Source organism: Stenella coeruleoalba (assembly GCF_951394435.1).
Source record: "Stenella coeruleoalba genome assembly, chromosome: 16".
Taxonomy (NCBI): Eukaryota; Metazoa; Chordata; class Mammalia; order Artiodactyla; family Delphinidae; genus Stenella; species Stenella coeruleoalba.
In genome coordinates this window covers 8,350,013-8,375,492 of record NC_137162.1, presented here as the reverse complement: position 1 = coordinate 8,375,492, position 25,480 = coordinate 8,350,013, and the positions used below count along the sequence as shown (strand labels likewise).

The 25,480-nt window shown below is 43.2% G+C and overlaps 1 protein-coding gene across 2 annotated transcripts in view; it reads right to left on the bottom strand.

Moving 5' to 3' along the window:
* The window catches only part of CPXM2 (carboxypeptidase X, M14 family member 2), a 121,546-nt gene that overhangs the window by 24,760 nt on the left and 71,306 nt on the right, over nucleotides 1–25,480 (bottom strand). For both annotated transcript variants that reach the window (XM_079900035.1, XM_079900036.1), the window contains exons 5-7: nucleotides 12,498–12,582; nucleotides 11,366–11,516; nucleotides 2,184–2,272 (exon numbers count right to left, since the gene is read on the bottom strand). In XM_079900035.1, coding sequence (XP_079756161.1) covers nucleotides 2,184–2,272; nucleotides 11,366–11,516; nucleotides 12,498–12,582 — 325 coding nt within the window. The remainder of the gene's footprint in view (nucleotides 1–2,183; nucleotides 2,273–11,365; nucleotides 11,517–12,497; nucleotides 12,583–25,480) is intronic.

Sequence of the window (25,480 nt, the reverse complement as noted above, 5' to 3'; positions counted from 1 at the left end):
GATAGATTGCTTTTGACATTAACTGCACCAACTAAGTTGATATTTGCCTAATTTCTGGGCAAAAAGATGTCCCGAGATGCCCACTGAGCAAAGCTGTGTTAAGACACGAGTGCTTCATAAAATGGAACGGTGAGCAGTCGCATACACACCCGGAAGTGGAGAGCAGCAGGGATGACTCACAGACCTCAAGTCCAAACACAGACCACGAGGCAATTTCTTTAGCACATCCCACCTCTAAGTCTGTGCCGACAGGTGCCTGGAAGCAGCTGTGTGTATCTTAAATTAAATGACATGCAGACTAACCGGGTTTGTTGACTCCCTGGGGTGAAGCAGAGAGCCCTCGTGGCAAAGCCTCATTGCTCCGACCTCAGGAAAGTCTCGTGCCCTTGTACCGCGTGGCTGGTACCACTCCCTCAGCACCTATGAGCCCTCGCTTTGAGCCATGTTATTTTGGCCTCTGGTGAATGCTTGTTCATTAAACATATCTGTGAGTACATTTCTCTGTTCCTTCTCTTCCGACAGATTCTTACATGTCTAAGGGTTTCTCATTTGCCAACACTTGCCCGCGCTTTCTAGCACAAGGCTTGGGGGGAACGCTGCACAGGATTACACAGGCAAAGCACTCAGCACAGGGCTGCTTTTTTAGCCTGTCCTAAAAAACTCTTGGTCCCTTCTCCCTTCTGCACCCACTAGACAGATGTTGTCAATAGCTCAGGATTACTTGGTTTCTGTCATTAAATCTGGGGCCAATCTCATCTGGGACGTCTTTTCCTCCTAACAGTCTATAGCACTGAGAGCCATAAGGTATCAACCAGCTGTTCTGAAACCTGCCTATATATTAGAATCACAAGGAGAGCTTTAAATAATTTAGATTCCCCAGTCCCTTTTCCTCAGGATTCTGCTTTAATTGGCCAGAGGCAGTTTCAAGTATAGGTATTTTTCCAAATTTCCCCCAGTGATTCCAATACCGAGAATCAGAGAATCAGAATAACAAGGGGAGTGTTACATAGTCCCTCGTGGCTCAGTTTCGCCATCAGTAAGACAAGGCCAACAACAGTCCTGCGCTCCTAGGGTGGTCAGAGAGACTGACCATGTTAACATAGGTAAGTTCCTAATGTCGGGAAATTGATGTAGGTCGTATGTGAGAGCGTCCTGCTATTACTATCACCAGTGTTATTCCGGATTCTTTTCCTTCTTCGACTCTGCACATGACTATTGTCCTTAAATCAGTGATACCACGCAAACACACAGCGATGTATTTTTTTAAATTGAAGTATAGTTGATTTACAATATTGTGTTAGTTTCAGGAGTACAGCAAAGTGATTCAGTTTTATAGAGAGAGAGAGAACATTATTTTCCATTATAGGCTACTACAAAATATTGACTATAATTCCCTGTGCCATCCAGTAAATCCTTGTTGCTGATCTATTTTACATATAGTAGTTTGTATCTGTTAATCCCATACTCCTAATTTATCCCTCCCCCTCTCCCTTTCCCCTTTGGTAACCATAAGTTGGTTTTCTATGTCTGTGAGTCTGTTTCCGTTTTGTATATAGATTCATTTGTATTATTTTTTAGATTCCACACATAAGTGATGACATATAATATTTGTCTTTCCCTGACTTACTTCAGTAAGTATAATATTCTCTTGATCCACCCATGTGGCTGCAAATGGCAGTATTTCATTCTTTTTTATGGCTAATATTCCATTATATATACATACACCACATCTTCTTAAGCCAATCGTCTGTTGATGGGCACTTAGGTTGTTTCCGTGTCTTGGCTACGAATATTTGGGCGCATGAATCTTTTCCAACTAGAGTCTTCATTTTTTTCTGGATATATACCCAGGAATGGGATCGCTGGATCATATGGTAGCTCTATTTTTATTTTTTTAAGGAACCTCCATACTGTTTTCTATAGTGGCTGTCACCAATTTACATTTCCACCAACAGCGTAGGTGGAAGAAGTATAGTATTAAATCAGAAAGCTTGGCTTCGAATTCTGCTTCAATCACTTGCTGGCGAGGGAGGTTTCCTCTGGTCACCTGAACCCCAAGGCATTCTCAGCCTCGAAACTACAAGCATTTCCTGTGCCTTCAACAAACCATAAAAGCACAAAAACAAACATCTACGTGCTTCTGGGCACAGGAGAGATTTCTCTTTGACAAACCTGGATCTTACCTGACGCATTTCCTTATAGCTGTGGTGCTTAAAATCCAGGTCATCGGTGGTGGTCATTTCATTCCGTCGGTGATAATAGTTATTTGGATCTAGGGACAGAAATATGGTTTTGAATTCATCCACATTATTCTATTACTTGTGGTGGCTGTGTTAGGTGCCTGATTTGTGTGGGAACACAGCTCAACCTCTAGCTTCTAACTTTCGCACAGAGGTGAGAGAGCCAACTTTCAAGAAGCATCTTAAGAGTCAGAACTACCCAGTGGGGAGAGCATGGGCCTGGAGCCAGAATGCCTGGGTTCCAATCTCTTCTACTTGTGTGCTGTGTGACCTTGGATAAGTCACTGGAGTTTTTCCTTAGTGTCTTCACCCATAAACAGGGGAACACTGGTACCTCCCTCACTGGTTTATTGTTAGTATTCGGGCCTGGCAAACAGTCACACTAAATGAAGGAAGGAATAAGTGAATGAATGAATATCACAATTGCATGGAAATTTTCAGAAGTGCGGTGGACTCTGTCACTTGCTTGCCCAGCATGCAGTCCACTTTCATCCTTCCTAACAGAAGCCCTGTGTTGTCTGGGAATCCCCTCTTCTCCACTTCTAGGAAACTGACCTCATGCCTTAAGCTCCAGGGGTCCTACATGACTGGTCTAAGCCAATCAGAACATAGCACTCCTGGTCACTCTTATTGGTCCAGACTGAAGGGAAGGACTTTAATGGCACAGAGGAGTGAGCGAGAATCTCTCCAGAGTAGAGGCCAGAGAGAACCTCTGAGTGAACCAACCCTAGATCCCCATCAACCTCCCTTGGGACTTCCAATCACCTGACATAAAGAATTCCCTGAACTGCTAAGCCAGTGGGAGCTGGGGTTTCTGTTGTTGGGGCCGAAGCACCCTAACAGGCATAGTCAGGACGCATTAGCAGTGGTGACCCCTGAGGACTGGGGAGGAGATGTCTGCTCTTGACTTAATTCTCTTCCAGATAAATGGACTTTTTTCTGTAATTCCTATAAGCCGATGTCGTTTATACAACTACAAAGACAAAGAGCACTGAGAAGGAAGGAGGGGCAAGGGAACAGGAAGAGCTGGAAGGGGGATGAGGGGGCAGGGACCGTTCAGTGGGCCCTCTCCTGACCTGACAGAGTCGGAGGCTTCCAGAGCCTCAGCCAGGCTTGCCATCTCCAGCCCCAGCTCCGTGCAGCCAGAAATCCCGGTCCGCTCAGACCCCTCCCCAAGGCAGAGAGCACGTGGTACTTTAGACAAGTTAACCTACTAACTCCGGAACCACGTGAGCAAAGCTGGAACCATAGCAGCTGTCTGATCCAAGTGGCTCAAGGGATAATTCTGGAGGTGATGGTGGTGGCGGGTGATGGGAGGACGAACACCAGCTCCCAGTGGTATTAGGAGCAGGGAGTCCTAACTCGTGCCACCAAGCAAGGCCACAGACCAGCAACACTGGTTGCTTGTAAGACGCAGCCTACGCCTACTGAATCCGAATCCACATTTTAAAAAATCCAGAAGTGTGAGAAGCACCGTGTTAAAGTACTGAGCGCACTGCCAGCAGGGTTGAGGTCCGCGGTGCACATCACACACATCTGCGATCACGCGAGCTGGCTGCCTGTCTGCAATCCACAGCCACCTGGCGTGACTGCCACCTGGAACCTACCTGCCGAGGGCCCCTTAAAGACTGGCTTCACCCTTGAGAACTGCGGCCACAGGCGGCACGTTGAAAATCACATATAGACCCACGCACCAAAAACGACTTGGTGTTTAATATTCACAGAAGGTTTTCCAGTAACACTATTAGCAACAAATAATCACCATTGAAAAAGAAATAATGCAAACTGGCATTCTGTTCCAGAAAGAAAGCAAAAGTAGTTCAGGTTCAGCAAAGGCCCCCAGTTATGTTCCAAGTTCTCTCCTTTGGGGAGTGCAGGCTGACCGTACCTTCCAGCAAGCCTCCTGCCCTTTGATTTCCAAACCTGTATGTTTCAAAGCCAAGGTAAAGCACATTTTCACATTACTTTACACTGAATTACTTTACACTGCTGATTCCTTAGAGCTATTCCACACCCCGCCCCCAAGCCCCAGGGGCCTCTTTCATAAGACTCTTCCTGAAAAGCCCCTTTTGTCTTCAAACGCAAGTTATGTCTTCAAGGTTCTTAAAAAGGACTGAAGAAAAACTCAGAACTCAACGTAGACAGATCTCCATGTTTGGCAACATCCTTCCTTCCTTGAGACTAATCAATTTGAGGATATGCATACAAGTTCCAGAACTGACTCAGAACCACAGGTGAACATTTTCACAACCTTCAGTCTTCCACCTTTCGAAGAAATACTTCTAAACTTGTCCACTTATTCTGATTGGATAAAGTTTTATTGAGAACCTATCAGGGCCCCAACACTGTAGGTAAGGAGTGAGAAGCAAGCCCCGCCCCCCCGCCTCCCTGGGGCCCATAGTCTACAAACCCACCCCGCTAGTCAGCCAAACCCACTGTCCCCTTCTCTCTTCTGTGGACAAAAGAATCCCAGTCTCCTGTGGGGAATCTATTCTAGATGCTTCCAATGGAATAGCCTTGCCCAGCACTCACAGGTATGGGCGTGTGATCCAGGTTCAGCCAATGAAAACACACGTCCTCTGGTCACAGCCACTGGCTCAGAGATGGTCCCAGGATCCAAGCTGGGCTGATAAGACGACTCCTCCCAGAGCTCCTCCCCACGAGGGTCTCCTGCTGGCGTCACTCACATGGTGGATGAGTTTGGGGTGTTAGTGGCCAAGCTTCCTGCCTGCACGGTGGTGGGAGAGGAGCCCTGACTGCACAAGAAGGCCCTGAGATTGCAGACCTATTCCTACCTGAAGCCAGAGTCAGATCTACCCCGGGAATTTTCATTCCTGTGAGCGAAAATTTTCCTTCTCCCCCGACCCCTCCCAAGGTAACTTGAGTAGGACTTCCGACATTTGAAACAGAAGTCCGGATTTAGTCTGCAAGGCTTTTATCCTTGCAGATGGAGCTCTGGAGAATCAGTCTCCTGCTTCCTTTCATGTGGCTGGTTTCATATATCAGATGTACTGAAAACCAGCTGATTCCTTCTGGAACACCTTAGTAATGGGAATAGACAAACTGCAGAAGGGGCACATGGAGTCTAAACTGCCCTCCCAACATTACGTCTCTTATTCGGTGACCCAAAGTCCTGTTCCATCCCAACGGGGCTACTCATTAAGCCTCTTTTGGGTTGAATGATGGCCCCCCTCCAAAAAGATATGCTGCAGTCCTAATCCCCAGGACCTTAGGACGTGACCTTATTTGGAGAGAGGGTTTTTACAGAGCTAATGAAGTGTACATGAGGTCCTTAGGGGGGGCCCTATTCCATTATGACTGTGTCTATCCAAAGGGGAAATGTGAACATGGAGAGAAGCACGCAGGGGACACCATGTGACAGTGAAGGCAGAGATGGGGGTGATGCGTCTAACAAGCTGAGGAATGTCAAAAGTTAGACAGCAAACCACCAGCAGCCGGGGGAGAGGCAAGGAACAGACTCTCCCTCATGGCGTCAGAAGGAACCAGCGCTGCTACACCTTGATCTCAAACTTCTACCTCTAGGACTGTGAGACGATAACTTTCTGTTATCCTAAGCCACCTGGATTTTGGTACTTAGTTACGGCAGCCCTGGAAACGAGCCCACACCCCGAACGTTCCCAGCTCCTCACTGATGTGGACACTCGCTATTCTCATCCCAAATCCGGGACCAGCTCACTACACTATGCAGACCAAACCCCATTCCTGGACATCCAAGGGGACACCACCATTCTTGGACCGTTCTGCCCAGCTGTCTGCTGCTCTGGGGGTTGGGACCTTGCTTTGTGGGTGCTCAGCTGGGAGAGGAAAGGCTGTCTTTCCTGGAAAGGGGGCTCACTGCAATCTACCATCGCTAGTCTCATGACACGCTTTATCCATAGAGACATTGCAGATTAGAGGTTACCCCGTGGAGGGGGATCCAGAAGTGATTACTCAGTGGGTCCAGGCTGGTTTGGGGTCCATGACAAAGTTCTGAAACTAGAAAGAGCCAGTGATCATACAACCCTGTGAATATACTATCACTGAACTGTATGCTTTAGAAAAGCTTAATTGTATGTTATGTGAATTTCACCTCATTTAAAAAAAATATTGCTGGCCTCCAAGTGCTCTCTGAGGACTAAGGAGGATACCAGAAACGCAGCCACCACAGATCTTTCTTTCCCTGCCACGAGGCCAGCCCCTCACCCAAGGAAATGCCCATCACTGTGGCCTTGTGACCTCCCGAAGCCCCGACACCCCCAGCACGGAGCCCTGAGCACAGATGACCTGGTACCATATGCAAACAGCACCAAACCCCTTCTGCAAAGAGCTGGCTCCCTAATGAGAAGAAGCCGCACTTGTCCAGCGCCATCTGACTGTTCTTATGACAAGGTCACTCCAAAAGGGGCAAGGGGGAGACGTGGACCCCCAGGCAGAGCCCATTATGATCTTAGGTCATTACTGTCAGTGCAAGCATCAAACCCACAGCTCCGTGTGGCTCCGAAGAGGGAGCAGCACATCATTCACGCTTATTTCCTTGCCGCCCCACCTCATATAACCCCACCGCATAGCATCTCCACCACGCTGCTCGCGTGAGTCCAGGAAACGCTCTGATTTCTTGGCCGGCGCACCTTCTCCAGGAAGTCCCTGGGCCAATCTGCGGCCTGACTGACAGGAGAAACTGTCAGGAAAGACAATTTTCAAGAGTGTTGCTGTTTATACAGTTTCCTAAGATAATCAACATCAGGCAGTTGGACAAGAAGAGAAATCACATGTTTATTTAAACTCAGAAGGGCAAGATGCCTTCTGCGATGGGGGGACAGGCTGCAGCCAGCAAGCCTGGAGCCCCCTGAACTGAGAGGGATCCACTGGGGAAAAGACGCCACCACGCCTCCCCCACTGGACAGCGAGAGCTCTGGGAGCAGCAACCGTGGCATCTTATCTCAGAATCCTTGGGCCCTGACTCTGAACGGGTGCTCCTGAAGTGTTTGATGATGAATGAATGAGTGAGGAATGAACGGATGGATGGATACTCCAATCAAGTTATTTAGAAAGGGCTAGTTACAAAAAGACAGCACTTTCTAGGGCCCAGGTGACCTCTGAGAAGAGGCCCACTTTATGCCATGATGCTATTACCTTATCACTATGGTGGAACAGAGAATGGAGGGTAGGGTGGAGCGAGTGGTAAATGAAAAGCACATCCTCAGGATTGAGGATAATTATGGAACATTATGCCATCTTTGGATCTGTTAGTGTACTGGTTTCCTAGGGTTGCCATAACAAAGTGTCATAAACTAGGTAGCTTGAAATTTCTTCTCTCACATTTCTGAAGGACAGAAGTCTGAAATGAAGCTGTCAGCAGGGCCGTGCACTTTCAAGGCTCTCAGAGAAGATCCTTCCTTGTATCTTCCCAGTTTCTGGCGGTTGACAGCAATCCTTGGCTTGTGGCCTCATGATTCCAGTCTCTGGCTCAGTCATCACATGCCTTCTCCCTGTGTGGCTCTGTTTTCTCTTCTTAAGGACACCAGTCGTTGGATTTAAGGCCCACCCTAACCCAGGATGATGTCATCGTTAACTACTCACATCTGCAAAGTGCCTCTTTCCAAAAAAAGGTTACATTCTGAGGTTCCACGTGGACATGAATTTTGGGGGGAGTGTGGTCTGACTTGGTGAAGAAAAGTGGAAGGTAGTAAAGCAAATAGATTTAAAAGGTCCTTGCAGTTATGCTGATCCAATAGAACCCATCCTTCCCCCAATTTATACAAATTGTTGAGAGGGGGTGGGGCAGGCTGAAACATTATTACAGTTCAGCGAGATTGGTGGTGGTCTTACAACTAAAACATCTTCTCAGTGGCTTATGAATGGAGGGTATGTGTATGCAGAGAAAGGAGACACAGCATCTCAACGGGTCCTGGCCTGCCCAAAGGAATGATTCAGGGGCAATGCCCTTTAGCAGCTCCTCCATGCTTGAGGGACACAAGCTCCTTTCCACAGATCTTTGTACAGCTCACCACAAGCTCCTCTGGGTCAAATTCAAGACCCTGGACCGCTTGGTACTGTGCAGAGAGAGGACAGTTGCTCAGACCTGGTGGCCAGGAAGACGAGGTGGGAGGAGTGAAGACTTGCCCCAAAGAGGTCAGAGTCTCACATTCATAATAGAAGCTGCAGACCGGCACCAGGGGCTCAAGCATTGCCACCCGCTGCCCTGCAGAGTTATTTCCCAGGACCCTGGGCACAGTCCTGTCACCCTGTGGGGAAATCGTGTGCAGAACAATGGAGCTCTTTTTTGAACGAGGCAGAGCACATTGCAGTGCTGTTTGCAACAGCAAAATACCTGAAAACCACCAAGGCTGTGATCTGCAGTTCAGCTGGCGTGTGTCTTCACCTGCATTCTTCATTATTAAAAATTTATCTTACGAAGCTCTCCCCAGAGTTTCTGATATGCATAGATCCTTAGTCCAAAATGGACAAGTCCATTCAAATTTGGGGAAGAGGACTTCCTTTCACTTTTTAAAAAAATGAACAACATTTAAAAGATTTGTTGGAATTAAAAAATTTTTTTAAATCATGGTAAAACACACATAACATAAAATTTACCATTTTAACCATTTTCAAGAGTACTGTTGAGTAGTGTTACATATATCCACACTGTTGCAGAAACAGATCTCTAAAACATTCTCATCTTACAGAACTGAAACTATAACCATTAAACAACACTCCCCCTTTTCTATTCGAGCTTTAAAAGTCCTATTAATAGACCATGGTATAGCGTAATTCATTTTCTAGTTCAAAAATTTCTGGACACATCATTCATGAAGACTTAAAAAGAATCTTCCCCTTCCTCTGCTCTCACCTGAGAGTCCACAGGAAGACAGGGAAGACAGAACAGAGAAGAAGCAGAAGCAAAGGTAAATGAATTTTTCATAAACAAGAGTTCCAGGAAGAATAGACTCTGGGCGTTTGCATGTAGAGCACAAAGTCACCTTGGGTTTGAGTGGCTGAGTTGCTTGGGTCACCCCTGCCTTTGGCCTCGTTAACTTGCACAAAGGAATTGTGTCGACAACAAGGCAACTGAGCAGGGTTCAATTACCCACGTGGACATGGGGCCCCTGTGCCACCTCAGGCCCTCAGATGTGACCACCGCCAGGCGGCATGCACAAAGGCCAGCTCCCCTCTGGGCAGACTGCTAAGTAACTTCTAGAAGAAAAATGGCCCTAAATATTCAGGGTTGGAAAATAGAACCATTCCAAGTCCATACTTGAAACCCATCCAGATTTCACACTGTAATTCTGTCTTTGTGTTTAAATTGCCCCCAGGACCTATCTTCAAACATACACCCACCAAGAATAACTTAACAGGAAAATATTTATTTCATGAGACTCTCACAGGCTGCCCTTTGCCCTTTACCAACAACAGATGAATTCCCGCCCTCAGAGAGAAACCGTGACCCTGCTTTTCAAAGCAAGCAGACCAAGGCTGTGCTGAGTGACCTGCCACAAAGAAGGCCTCACAGACCCCCCCTACATCTGTGCCTGCGGATGCAGTGAACTCAGGAACGCCCAGCAGGCCCTGGGCGGCAGCAGGCGACTGTCACCCCAGGCTGAGCCAGCCACAAAAGGAGGCCCGGATCCCAAATCTGGATCGTCCTTGGAAACACATACTTCCTTTCCACCAGCAATCCCAGCCACCGTAACCTAATTTGAGCAATAATCCCATATTTACACTATAATTCTGGACGCGCACAATGACACAGAAACAAAGATACGCACTGTGGGATTCGGTAGAGAATCAAAACACTGGACACAACTGAACTTCTAACTATAAGAGGCAGTTTGAAAACATGAGATATTGTCCGCAGACTAGGATAAAAGCATCCACAAGACAGATGGTCTCTAATAGTTTAAATGACATGAAAAAAGTTTGCCGTCTAGTAAGCACAAATATATAACAAAGAATCCGTCTGGTGTGAGGGTAAGTAGGTAGGTAGGTAGACCCATCTTTCTCACCAATACAGAGCGTATGTTCTACAAATTCATACTTGGCAAAGCAAGATCATGGATATTACGGGATTGAGGGCAAAGCAATAAACGACAGGAAATATGCTTCGAAAACTCAGTAACTGTAAGTTCACGGTGTGGGGGGTGGGATGGCTATAGAAATAGCGTGACGGACATAGCGGAACCTGAGACATCAGAGCTGGGGGTGCCCTTCCCCTGGCAGGGGGAATCCAGAGGTAGCAAGGCCTGACTCTCACTAGACAAGAAAGCTGAGGCTTTCCTGGGGGAGAAAGTATAGGAGAGAGAACCCGAAGCTGTGCTCCTCGTTCCCTACGGCCTGACTGTGGGTGGACAGGAAAGTGGAAATTCCTAGAGGCCCTAGTGAAGGGCTTTAGGAATGTTCTGGAGGCCAGCTTCCTTCCCTGGAGATGTCTGGACAGGATGAAGGGGCTGCCACATATGCACACGAACTCAAAAGTTCTGAAAGGCTGACAGAGCACCAAAGCCAAACAAGATCGGCCTGTCCAGAGCAGACACCAGCAAGGGTCCATGTGTGAACTCAAGCCCCCATCTTCCTGCCACTCTGCGGTCGCACCCGGATACCACGATGTGAAGACAGGGCAAGGGGAACACAGCCGAAAGGAGTAAGCATTTTCCCAAAGACACAGGCATCCAAGCGAAGTCATTTTTACGGAGAGACTATGGACATGGTCAAGTTCAAAATTAACTCCTACCACCTCCTCTACCCAGTGTAGCAGGAGCAGTCAAGGGCAATTAAACGTGTTACCAAAAACAATGTTATCTAATTTTTTTTTTTTGCCTGCTTCTTAGTAGTAGCTTTGAGTGAATTTTCAACCTTGCAACGTATATCATCTTAAAATCCCAGTAGGCAAAACCACAGCTGACGTGTTACTTTAATACACCAAATGTTCATGGTGTTTCTGAGTGGGGTTATGGGAGATTTGTGTTTATTGTCTTTTTGTTTACCTATGTTTTCTAAATATTCTGCAACAGATGTGGTATTTTTTTACATGAGAAAAAGACTGTGTGGCTTATTTTTATTCACCTTGCTGGCTAAGCACCTGTGCTCCGTCAACACTCCTGCCCTGCGGGAAGCACGGGCAGACTCACCTGGCAACGGGCAGCCGAGGATCTCCATCCTCATGCAGATGCTCCCATTATCGAACCAGGACCGTGGGTTTATGCGGATGTAGCGCGCCACCATGGGGACAGGCAGCTCGTTGAGGACAGGAATCTCCTTTTCACTGTTTCCTTCAAATATCTACTTATGCACAAGGGGGAGAAAAGAGAATCTTTTAGAGCTTGATTATCGGGGCATGAAAGAGTCAGTAATTCACTCATTCCACGAGATCTCGAGCAACACCTAACGTGAGCTGGGCATTGAGGGGGAAGGAGAAATGGATCAGGCCTGGACCCTGCCCTCAGGAAGCCCCAGTCTAGTGGGGGGGGGCAGGGAGGAGGAGGGGTGTTATATTTAGATGTCGTAGGTGAAATCTATTAGTGCCATGGCAAAGAGACATCCACAAAGCTCTGGGATGTCAGAAGAAGGAAAGGACCAGAAAGCTTCAGGGATGAGATGCCATTTGAACTGGCCTTGAAGGAAAAGTCTTTAGATGTGTGGGGCTGGGAGGGATTGTAAAGCAAAGGAAGCAATGGCTGGAGAAGCCCAGAGATGGGATTCAGGAGAAGAGCAACCATCTCCCTGTTACTGGAACACAGAGGAGTGTGTGCAGGGTTGGGGGGGTGGGCGGGGCACGGTAAGTACGATAAAGAAGGTTGAAATGGAGGCTGCAGTCAGATCTTGGAAGGCACTGGATACCATGTTTGGAACTTGCACTTGAGAACCCGAGGAAGAGGGTGATAGGCTCGGAACTGGCTAGCCCGGAGGGAAGCGTGGAGCTGAAAGACCAGGGTCGTTAAAGAAAGTTCAGGCACTACTATAAATGACTAGCTGTGCAGGTCCCAATATTCCCCATGGGCCGCTGACCTTCCAGGGCTGAGTTGTGACTTGTGGAAGAGACCGATCCCAGCAGCTCTGAATTGGAGCCCTAAATGTGGGCCACTTGGTTCCGAGCTTCCGGGTACGGAAAGGGGGTCATTATCCTTCAGACTGGATGGCTGGTCTGGGTTGACACAGAACCAGGCAACATCCAGGCGCAAACACTGGTCGGGTGTCCACTGCCTCTGCCAGGCCCTGCACAGCCAGACACCCAGGGCGTGGTCGGAGGGAAAAGAGACTCACCATGTCTCCAGATCCATTCTTAACAGTGACCCACGCGTGGCTGTCATTGCTCACCATGACCTTATAGGAGGTTACCCAGTCACTCCTAAGAAAAGACAAAACACCATTGGGACTACACACTTCAAAATGTTTCCCTCTTCCACGCAGAGGTGCAGCAATAGAGAAAGCAGGTCCCAGAGGTGGACAGCACTGGGTCACACCCTGGCCCCCACTGCTCACCCTCCTGTGGCCTTGGCCAGGTAACAGACCCACCTAGGCTACAGTTTATTCATCCACGAAGTGGGAATTATAAGAGCACCAAGCTTAAAATATTAATGTAAGCATTAAATGGTTTCATACCCTGTAAACACTTAGGACAATACCTGGCCCCCAGTAAGAACTAAATGTTGGTCACGCACATAAACGTACACAAATAACTTACGTATTTGTTTATGCTGAACATTTACGTCACACACAGTAGTAGAGTTCCACGTGGGAAAGAAATCTCAGTAAAAGCGGCAAGTTGGCCTAGAAATTTCATTTGGAAAACTGTTTGGGAACATAACAAACTAGATCCCACCAACCACAGAAACAGCAGCCTGAGTCTCTGAGACACACGAGGTTTCTCCTGGGCTGTCACAGCCGTGCAGACAACTCTCCCACCCCACTCCACATCCAGCAATAATCCAGTGATATCTGGGCCCCAGGCCAGACCCCTTTCATCACATCCTACTGCACAGAAATTACTGAGGGGAAAAGAGCCAAAATTTGACTTCCCAGAGTGGAGGTCAATTTGATAAGCAAAAAAAAAATGACTTTCCTGCGGAAAACACATTTTTCAGCTCTGCCTCAGTTTTCTTTGTGGCCTCTCTCGTTGCGGAGCACAGGCTCCGGACGCGCAGGCTCAGCGGCCATGGCTCACGGGCCCAGCCGCTCCGCGGCATGCGGGATCCTCCCGGACCGGGGCACGAACCCACGTCCCCCGCATTGGCAGGCGGACTCTCAACCACTGCGCCACCAGGGAAGCCCCTGCCTCAGTTTTTTATAACATTAATTGTTAAGCAACATAGACAAGTCTTCCTGAGCGTCTTCCTTTCAAATTTCTTAAATATTGGAACTAAGCACCAATGTACTAATCTTTTAGAACATTCCACCAGCTGAAGCATTTGGAATCCTTGTTTTCCTACTGTGAAATCTCCTTGGACTCAGGATCCAGACAGATCCCAAGAAGGTTCTCAGTTTCTAGTCCAAATCAATACTGTCTAGTAAGTTTGTTTAGAAAGAGCTGCTGGCTCTATTCATTCTGAATTGCCTGACTCGTTCAAAAATTATTTTTAGGTGCTTTTATATGTGCTTGGAAGCCAACCCTCTGCTGAACTTTCTCCCTTCTCTCACCTGTCCACCAGCTTTCTGTGACTACCTGCTGGGAGCCAGGATCTATCAAACAACGTGCTCCTCCGCAGGAGGTTACGGACTTGAGCCCACGCCTGCAGATTAAGATGCGCTAAGCACGCCTTTCGAAAGGCCCCTCAGCAACAGCTCAGGCCCTTTGCACCGGAAAATGATCCTCACCCCAAACAGCAAACTGTTTCCAACATTCAAATCATTTCCAAATGACTTGCATCTGCAGTTCCTTTGCCATCTGTTTTTCTGCTGATCACGCCCCACAGTGACCCAGCGAGGCAGTCAGCAGAGGTGAGGGGTGGCAGAGGTGAGGGGTGCATCCCTCACCCACGCGTGGGTGGAAGTGATGAATTTAGGAAGCCTCTCAGTCAAAAGAAGCACACAAACAATAAGAGAGGGGTGGAAAGAAAAATTCAAACAAGTCCTCCAAAGAAAAGGGGAGAGAGAAAAAAGGAAATGCAAACCAAGTAATAATTTCTCAAACTTAAAAAAAAACAAATATGGACAAATCCAACACTTATGTTTGAAGGGTAATTAATGATGTGGCTCAGCCCTCTCTTCTGAACTGCAGACCTACATCACATCCTTCTGCCTAGCTGACCTCTCCACTTACCGTCTCAGCGATGTCTCTAATTGAACCCACCCAAACCAGCTGATTTATTTCGTCCACTCTGTACCCCAACCTGGGACCCCCTGCCTCGGAAAAAGTACTGCCATCCACCCAGGGCAACAAAATCCCAGAGTCCTCCTTGGCTCCCCTTTCCCTCTCTCCCCTACAGTGAAACCATCACCAAGTTCTGTCAATTGTACCTTCCACATCCTTCTAGAATCTCTCCACTCCCTCCATCTTCACTCCCACCACCCAGCCCATTCTCTCTGGCCAGGACTATTGCAGTTACCTCCCACTGGTCTTCTGAAATTTAAACTGCCCTCCAATCTATCATGCAGTCAGAGGTTTACTTTTCTAATGAAATACTAATATGTCACCTCCTGCTTAAAGTATCAGCTATGTTAGTATTAAGACCAAATTCCTCTTCATGTTCTATAAGACCCTTGCTTACCTCCTGTTTTCCATGCTCTTTCTTTCAATTCCTGATACTGATTATACTCTCTCTTGCTTCAGGGGCTTTGCACATACTGTTCCATTTGTCTGGACTCCTCTTCTCCTGTTCTCTGTCTGCCTCTAAACCAGCGGTCCCCAACCTTTTTGGCACCAGGGACTGGTTTCGTGGGAGACAATTTTTCCACGGACCGGGGAGGGGGATGGTTTTGGGATGATTCAAGCGCATTACATTTATTGTGTACTTTATTTCTATTATTATTACCTTGTAATATATAATGAAATAATTATACAACTCACCATAATGCAGAATCAGTGGGAGCCCTGAGCTTGTTTTCACTAGCCACTCACTGATAGGGTTTTGATATGAGTCTGCAAACAATTGATTTGTTATGGTCTCTGTGCGGTCAAACCTCTCAGCTAATGATGATCTGTATTTGCAGCCGCTCCCCAGCGCTAGCATCACCGCCTCAGCTCCACCTCAGATCATCAGGCGTTAGATTCTCATAAGGAGCGCGCAACCAAGATCCCTCGCATGCGCAGTTCACAGCAGGGTTCGCGTTCCTGAGAATCTAATGCCGTCGCTGATCTGACAGGAGGCGGAGCTCAGGCGGTAATGTGAGCGATGGCGAGTGGCTGTAAATACAGATGAAGCTCCGCTTGCTCGCCTGCTGCTCACCTCCTGCTGTGCCGCCCGGTTCCTAACAGGCCACGGACTGGTACCGGTGTGAGGTAAGGGTCAAGATACATTGTTTTCCATATGGGCTTTCAATTGACCCATAACCATTTATATGATTACTTTCCTATTGCACATCAACGGCACCATTGCTGTAAATCACGTGACTGTACATGTGTGGGTATGTTTGGGGATGCTATATTCTGTTCCATTGTTCCTTATCTTATGCTAAACCCACTCTGTCTTGATTTCTGTAGCTTTATAATAGGTCTTTGTATCTGGTAGTGTACATTTTCCCATTTTGTTTTTGCTTTTCACAATTTCCTTGACTGTTCTTGGCCCTTTGCATTCCTATATAAATTTTAGATTCTGCTTGTCAATTTCCAAAACAAAGCCTTTTGGATTTTAATTGAGATGGCATTGAATCTATAGGTCAGTTTTAAAGGAATTAACATTTCCAATATTAAATCTTCCAATCCATAAACATGGTATACCCCTCTATTTATTTAGGTGTTATTGTACTTATCTTTTGTTAGATCTATTCCTAGATAGTTGATGTTGATTATTTTATAAATAATATTTTAAGTTTTATTTTCTCCTTTTTTGTTGCTGGTATGTAGAAATATAAATGCTTTTTGTATGTTGACTGTGTATCCAACCACTTTGCTAATTCATTAATAATTCTAAGAGTTTGGGATTCCTTTGGATGTTGTTATGGACATGATATGTCATCTGAGAACAATGATAGTTCTGTTTATTTCCAATTGTTAGGGCTTTATTTTTTTTTCTTGCTTTATTTATTATACTGACTAGGATCTCCAGTTCAATGCTGAAAGAAATGCTAATAATAGACATCTTTGTCTCATTCCTGAGATTGAAGGAAAGGTTTAAGTATTTCACCATTGAGTATTTCACTACGTTTCCAGTAGGGGTTTTTTTCCTTTGTTTATGTGTTAGTTTGTTTTTATTGTAACCAAGTATGAGTTCATTCTTTCTCACATAACAAGAGAATCTGGATGTTTGCAGCTGCTAGCACTTATGCAGCTGGTTGACTGTACCAGAGTCAACATCAGTGGACATTCATTTTTCATACTCATTGTCTCCAAGGGTTGTAAGATGGGTTGTTAAGATGGTTGCTGCATCTCCATATCATGTTATGTTCAGAAAATGCTGAATAGAGTCTTTCAGCTTCTATCAAAATACTTTCTAATGTTATAACAGGAGAATATGTAATTCCTGCTGTTTGGACTATTTCTTTTTTTCACATTATAAAAAACTTCTAGTTCTCAAAATGAGTCAGTACATACAAGCTTTGGAGTCATAGCAGGAGCTCCAAGCAGAGTCTGCAGTGTGAGCCCCAGTGCCCCTCACTGCAAGGAGCTTGGCTATACTCCACCATGGGCTTTTGGTAGATATGTTTCTTCAGATTAAGAAAGTTCCTCTTTATTGCTAGCTTAAAGGGATCTTTTTTCTTTTAAACACAAATGGCTATAGAATTTTCTCAAATGCCTTTTATGCATCTATCAGAGTGATCATATTATTTCTCTCTTTAGTTCTGTTTATGTGGTGAATTATAGCAATTGGTTACAACTGTGGCTAAACCACACTTACATTCCTGGAATAAATCCCACTTGGTGGTGATGGATTGCTGGATCCACATATTGCTGGATTCAATTTGGCAATACATTGCTTAGGATTTTTTGTATCTATGCTCAAGAAAGAAATTTTTTCATAAATTTGCTTTTTGTAATGTCCTAATCAGATTTTGCTATCAAATTTATGTCAAACTCATAGGTGGGAAATGCTTCCCTTTTTCCATTTTCTGGATTTTTTTTTAAGTGCTATACCTTTCTCAAATGTTTGGAAGAACTCAAACATTCTGAAATTGGCAGTTTTCTTTGTGGGACAATATTTAATAATGAATTGACATTTTTAGTAGATATTGGACCACTCTGATATTCTATTTCTTCTTCTGTCAGTTTTAGTAACTTGTGTCTTTTGAAGAATTATTGCGTTTCAGCTATTTTCAATATTATTGGCACAAACACGTTCTTAGTATCATTTTATTGTCTTTTTCGCGTCTCTAAGATTTTTAACAATGCTCCCTTTTCCAATTTTGGCATTGGTAGTTGATTTTTTTCCTCTTTCCCTGGTCTGCCATGAGTTTATTCATTTTATTAATCTTTTCAAAGAATCAACTTTTGGCCTTGTTTACTCTCTCTATTATTTGTTTCCTATTAAGAACCATATGAAACTACCCTTTTTATAGATCAAAATGATTGAATATCAGCAACTTCCTAAGGCTCAAAGTAATATTTTATTAATTTCTACTCTTATCTTTATTATCTTTTTCTTGGTAATTCTTTAGGTCTGATTTGCTGTTCTTTTTGTACAATTTATTGAGATCACTGATATTCAGTCTTTCTGCATTTCTAATATGTGCATTTAAGGTTAGAAAGTCCCTTTCAGCACTGCTTTAGCCACATGCTATAATTTTGATATGTCATACCTTCATTATCATTCAGTTCAAAATATGAATTCCAGTCGTGATTTCTTCTTTGATCATGAACTATTTAGGAGTATAATTTTAAATTTCCAGTTACTAGGGATTTTCCAGTTATCTATTTATTACTGATTTCTACTTTAATTCCATTGTGGACAGAGAACATACTTGAAATCATGTCAATACTTTGGCATTTGTTGAGGTTTCCTTTATGACTCAGCATATAGTCAACTCTAACGTTCCATGTGCATTTAAACTAATTGCAATTCTGTGATTGTTGTATGCAATGTTCCACACATATAATTTTGAACAAATGTATCAACTGTGTTGTTCAGATCTTCTGCATCCATAATGATTTTTCATCTGCTTATTCTATCAGTTATAGAAAGATGTAAAAAGAATGCCAATCTGCCTATGAATTTGTCTGTTTCTCCTAGTTCTCGCGATGTTTTCTATATATATTATGAAGCTATGTTGTTGAGTACATACGAATTTGACTGTGATATACTGTTGGTAGACTGACTCTTTTATGATTATGAAATATCCCTTTTGATTTCTATCAATGCCTCTTGCCTTAAAGTCAGTTTTGTCTGATAGTAGGATAGCTAAACTTGCTTTGTTTTGGTTAAGATTTATATGATATATTTCCTCCCATCCTTTTACTTTTAACTTCTGACTGCTTAAATTTAAACTGTGTCTCTTGTAAATAGCATATAGTTCATTTTTCTGTATTTTTTCTTAGGTGCAGTATGATATTATTATTCTTCTATTGGATAATATAGTTCATTTAAATGTAATGTAATTAGTACTATATTTGGATTTATATTTACCATCTTACTATTTGTTTTCTATTTGACCCACCTATTTCATGTGCCTTTTTTCTACTTTTTGAATTTTTATTTTATGATCAAATATTCTTATTATTCTATTTTCTCTTTATTAACTTACTAGTTATACATTCACACTATTTTTTTCATAATTATCCTAAAGATTACCTATGTACCCTTGAACTACTAGTCTTATTCAAATTTTAATTTCTACCACTTCCATGATAATACTAGAACCGGTACAATAATTTAAGTCCATTTATCCCTCTATCTTTTACATGATTTTTGAATTTATTTTTAATTCTATAAATAAATTTTCTAAGACATTACTACTATCGTTTTGTATGGTTGATAATTATAAACCTACTTATTTAAACTTTCTGATATTTTTCATTTATTTTTGCATTTTCATATTTCCATCTGAGATCATTTTCTTTCTGCTTGAAGAACTCCCTTTGTTATTTCTTTCAAAGCAGATATGTTAGCAATAACTTTTTTCAGTTTTTACTGTCTGAATAGGCTTCATTTCACCTTCATTTTTGAATCATATTTTTTCTGGGAATTCTAGGCTGACAATTATTTTCTTTCAGTACTTTAAAAGTTAGATTTGATTAGCTCCTGAGGCATTGTTTTATTTACACACAGACAGACATTTTGAAACTATTGTTGTGACATTTAGTAAATAAATGTACAATAAGAGTATGAGTAGAGAAATGAGTGCTAACCACTTTAGCTCAAATCCAGCACTGTTGTTTACTAACTACATGTACTTGACAAGCTGTGCAACCTTTCTGGAAATAATGATACCTACAAGGAGGTTATATGTTAATTTATAAGTTGAGAGATGTTATAGTATATTGGTTACAACCTCAGGCTTTGAGGTCAAGAAGCCCAAACTAAACTCCTAGTTCTTCCACTTACCAGCGTAAGAGTCATGTGACCTCTGGGCTCCTGCTGTAAGACAACTGTAAGGTAACAACTCTATGTCTTTGCACAGTGATTAGGGAGTGAATGAGGTAATGCATGTAGAGTCTGAGCATAGCACCTGGAACATAATAATTGCTCCATAAATCTGAGTTCTTAATAAGAATAATATATCATAATTAATATACTGTCAAATTCTATACCAACATCTAGGATTACCAGTTGAACTATAAACATAATTCTCATGTTCCCTTCAGACACTTCCAGAGAGCGACTGATATTCGGGCTTAACCCTTTGTGCCCCAGTAATAATAAAAATCTGTCACAGCTACAAAGAAATAAAGAATTAATTCCTTTTTATTTAAATTTAAGAAGGTTGGTAATCCAGGGTGATAGAAGAGATATTTGCCAATCAGTAGTGCTGGGGTAGGACTGAATTGTCTGAAAGTTCTACCTGCATGAAAAGATGAAGGCAACATGGAATGTGTGAAGTCCTGCTCCTAACCCTGCAGCCATTACATTGCAAATACCATGCCAGCCTCTGAGACTACAAAGATAAATTAGACATGATCTATTTACTCAAGATTTTTACAGGTTAATGAGGGAAATGGGGAAGTAAACTAGAAATTTCAAGAGAATATGATTAAGTGCTGTGAAGTTGTGAGAGGGCAGAGAAAGGGTGTGCGGCCAAGGGGAATGAAGGAGCTTGGGGGCAGGTTAATGAATGCAACACACTCCTTATCTAACATAAAAGCTGCATATTTTATTCTTTTGTGACTGACACATCTATTGTTATTAGAGAACCAGCTTCAAAAACTGGAGCTATAATGCCCATGCTTCCTGTCTCCTAATCCTTGGAGAAGGCTTGACATTCACAGCCCTTTGTGGCTTGTTTCCAGTTCCCTCAGAGAGATTTTCCACATCACAAAACCACCTTGACATTTAATTCTCTGTGACTGGAGATTTCAACTCAACTGCAATGCAGCCCAAGTAAAGATGTGCTTGTGTCAAAGACTTCCTGACTGCAGAAAGGCCGAGAGGCTCTGCTGACTCTCCCTGGGCTCCAGCCACCTCCCTCACGTAAAACAGAAACAAAAATAAAAAACAATCCCCCTTCCCCCAAAATTCTATCCTGGTATGAGATTACGCTTCCCACCAATCCAGCCTTCCTTCAGATCAGGAAAACAGAGGAGGTGGGCTACAAGGCAAAAAACCGGAACACATTCAGGTATTTTACTACCTAATGTTAATTTGGTTAAAATAAAAACCAAGAATGTCCCCCATCGACGAAATGGTAGACTAAATGCTTACAGAGCCTTCTGCTTCAGTACAACGAGATCCTGGTTACATTAAAACAAATGAATGTTTTAAAACACCAGTGGGCTTGCAAACAAGTAAAGGACATCTCCAAGGAAAAAAAAAAGATCTGTGAACTGAAGAAAAACATGAACAGTGAGCAAAGAAAAAGGGCAGAGTCGCCCTAGGGAAAAATGCACATAACACTGCTGGGATCAAAACACTAAGCCTGGGGACAACAAAAGGTAGGGAAACTGATTCAGGGACTTTTTCTTGGACCCTCAAAGGGGGCTAAAATGACTTCAGAACAGCAGTATCCATCCAGCTCCCAAAAGAAGCACACATGAATCCCCTCTAAAGAAAAGAGCCTTCAATTTAGGTTCTCAGAGGTTTCACTAAGTTCAATCACGTAGGTGCTCACAATTTTTAAAAAATCAGTAAACACACAAGAAAACATTCTCTATGGGAAAGAAGCAGCAGAAAAAAAAGCAACAAATTTAGATCCCGAAGAATTTAACTGACTACAAAGAAAACTGAAAAGAAACTAGAAAAATTATTAGACCTGATAAGAGAGTTCAGCAAGATGACTGGACATAGGCTACTATACAAAAATTAATCACAGTTCTATACATAAGCAGCCAAAAATAAGATACTTAGAAATAAAATGAGCAAAAGATGTGCAGGACGTTTATGGAGAAAACTTTATTGAAAGACATTTCCAAAGATATAAATAAGTGGAGATCTCTATACTATGTTCATAGATAGAAAAATGTCAATTCTCAATAAAAATCCCAATAGCATAGTAAAGAAACTTGACAAACTGATACTAAAATTTATAGGGAAGAAAATAATAAGACACTTTATAAGAAGAAGGAACAGGGGGCAGGGGGGAGTTGCCCTATCAAGATATTAGGACTTATTTATAGCCTCAGTAATTAAGACACTGTGATATTGATGGATGAATAGACAAATTGTAAATGGAACAAAATTGAGAGCCCAGAAACAGACTCATGTACGTATATAAACTTGATAGAGATGTCTTACATATCAATGGGAACTAAATAAGCTATTACAATGTATGTCCAAAGGCAACTGGATATTAATATAAAAAGAAGTTGAAATTGGACCCTGTATTTCACACCTTTTACAAAAATCATAACCAAATGGATTAACTACTTAAATGTGAGAAGTAAAACTTGAAACTTAAAAAAAATTAATGAACATATGAGAGAATTAGTTTGTAACCATGGGGTATGAAAAGATTTTATATATGACACAATCATTCTAATCATAAAAGACAAATAAATTGAACTACACTAAAAATAAAAACTTTTGCTTTTCAAAAGACACCATAAAGAAACCAGTAGGAGAAACCTTAAGCTGAGAGAATATATTCTGAGCACATTTCACTAACAAAAGGATTAATATTCAGAATATATTTTTTAAATTCTATAAATCAATGAGACAAAGGAGAAAAACACAATATAAACATGGAGAAACATGACAGGTATTTTACAGTGAAGGTAACAAAAATGGCAAGTAAACATGGGAAAGGAAGTTCAACCTTATTAGTGATTAGGGAAATGCAAGTTAGGACTACAGTGAAAGATACTGCTTTATACTGAAAACACACTCTTTATATTGAAAATTTAGGAGAATGGCAATACCCAATGTTGGTGAGGATGTGGAGTAACAGGAACTCTAAAGCTACTGGAGGAGAAGCTGCTTGGACAACCACTCTGGAAAATAACTTGTCATTATTCCATTAAACTCAACATTTATGTACCTTCCAACTCAGCCATTCTGCTCCAAGTACATACCATGGAGATCCCCTTGTACATGTGCTCCAAGAGACATATACAAGAATGTTAATAGCAGCATTATTTTTAAAAGTATAATAAAAAAAAAGTATAATAAAATAAAGTAACAAAAAATTGAAAAGGGGTCAATTCAATCTCCATAAGGCATATTCCCAAGGTTAAATGGCAGTACAAATTACTGAACTACAATTACGGGCACACAAACAATCCTTTGAAGTATAATGCTGAGTTGAAAACAAGTTTAAAAAGCGACATAGGGCTTCCCTGGTGGCGCAGTGGTTGAGAGTCCGCCTGCTGATGCAGGGGATGCGGGTTCGTGACCCGGTCCGGGAAGATCCCACGTGCCGCGGAGTGGCTGGGCCCGTGAGCCATGGCCGCTGAGCCTGCGCGTCCGGATCCTGTGCTCCGCAACGGGAGAGGCCACAACAGTGAGAGGCCCGCGTACCGCAAAAAAAAAAAAAAAAGCTACATAAAGTGAAAAATCTTTTCGATAAAGCTCAAAAAGAAAGAAAACTTCTTGCATATGTTATACATACATGATAAGATTGTTTTTAAAAGGCAAGGGAATAATAAACCCCTAATAAGGAGAATGGTTTCACTTTTGGGAGGAAGCAAATAGGTGGGATCAGGAAAGAGCACATAAATAGTTTCAAAAGTATTGGCAACGTTCCAGCCCTTCAGGTGTGTGGTGGGTTGCTGAGTGTTGGTTTTATTATAATGCTTAATACCTTAAGTGCATGTTACATCAATGGTTTTGTAACCATCAAACATTACGCAATGAAAAAGATAAAATATTTATTTGAATATTGTGGAATAGCCTTCTGCACAGGAAAATGTCCCAATCATCTCTTGGGACAGGACGTATGTGAAGATGCTACAATCATCCTTAAAGACATATTTTAAGAAAAAAAACATAAAATCTTTGCCCTGGTAACTTCTTATAAATACACGATAATTTTTTCTTTGAAAGAGCAACTATCCTAACATGTCCTAATAATAATTCCTATGGCCTTCAGTTTATGAAATGCTTCCACACACATGGTCTTACTTTATCTCAGACAAACAAGTTAAGTTTCTCATTAAGGACGTGGCTGTGAGCTGGGCTGGCAGGAGGTGAGCTGGGCTGGCAGGAGGAAAGGGTCAGATTGCTTTTCATTCCTGTTTCTCCATCCTGGATGCTCTAGTCTCCCATCCTTTGGTTTTCATCACACTCCTCTTTTCCCTCGGCTCTGGGTGCAGGATTTCAGGATCCCCAGAACAATCACCAACCTTTTTGGGCTATTGAAACAAGTTCTCCGGAGCTGCACATGGGGACTAGTAACTGTTCTCAGTCCAAAAATGCTTACAACTTAAACCTATAATCAGCGCTTCTCAATCCCTTGCAAATAATCTCAATTTCTACAAAACACAAACACGAGCTGGTGTGTGGTCACAAAAACAATTTTCAGAACTTAAAGAAAATCGAACATTAAAAACATAACCTAAACATGCAAACTAGGTCTTAATCAACTTTTCTACTGAGTGTTATGTAACAATAGTTGTTTTCAACAAGTAGAGATGAGAATCTCAGCTATTTGAAGGTGTGCCAAAAATGGGAATTATATCTGTCTGGACACATTGTTTTATATGTTCAGCCTAATATTTTCAGGAGTTATCTTTCCATCTGTATCTTTCTACATGATTACCTTTGGAGCAAATATTTTAGGCAGCATGACCCCGCACCTTGGCCACGGCTGAATGGCCGAAAGGTGGGCGCCAGGCCAATCACAGTACCTTGATGATGTGACCACAGTTGATTTGCCTACACTTGATACTTGACCCAAGATAAGTCAATACATCCTTCCCTGGGATTTTGTATTTGAGACCACGTGACACTCGCAATTGTAAGTTGTAAACCTTGAGTGCTGATGGCAGTCCCATTCCCCATAATGTGGCTGGAGAAGCAGAGGCCAGTCTAGAGGCCAGACGCAGAGCAGAGTCAGCCGGAAGCACAAAGGAGCTCCGAGGGGACCTCAGACAGTCCCCGCAGCGCTACAACCCCAGGTTCCGGCGGAGGAGCCCAGCTCCACCTCCACTCCTGCTAATCGGCTCCCTGACACACCCAGCGTGCCTCAAAGCAGACTGGGGTAATTTCCACCCAAGGGAGTCCTATTCAAAAACTGCTAAGTTTTTGCTAAGTCTGAGCGAGGCAGACAGTACGAGCCTAGGCTGGGAAGTTGGTGATTACTGTTCTTCAGGAACAAACCAGTTAAAGTGTTACCAGCTGTGTGTTTGTGACCCAGTCCACAGGTCCAATGGAGCTAGGACTACATAGCAAAGATAAGATATTGGAGTGGGTTGGCTACATCTTGCAGCCTCAATAAGGTATTCATTACATTAAGAAGAGACAATGTTCAGTCCAGACTGATTCACTTGGAAACAGGTAAGGAACAGCGAGTCAAGGGCAGGTGTTGCTAGAAAGTCCTACCGGCCCCACCAACCAATCTGAGTCTGC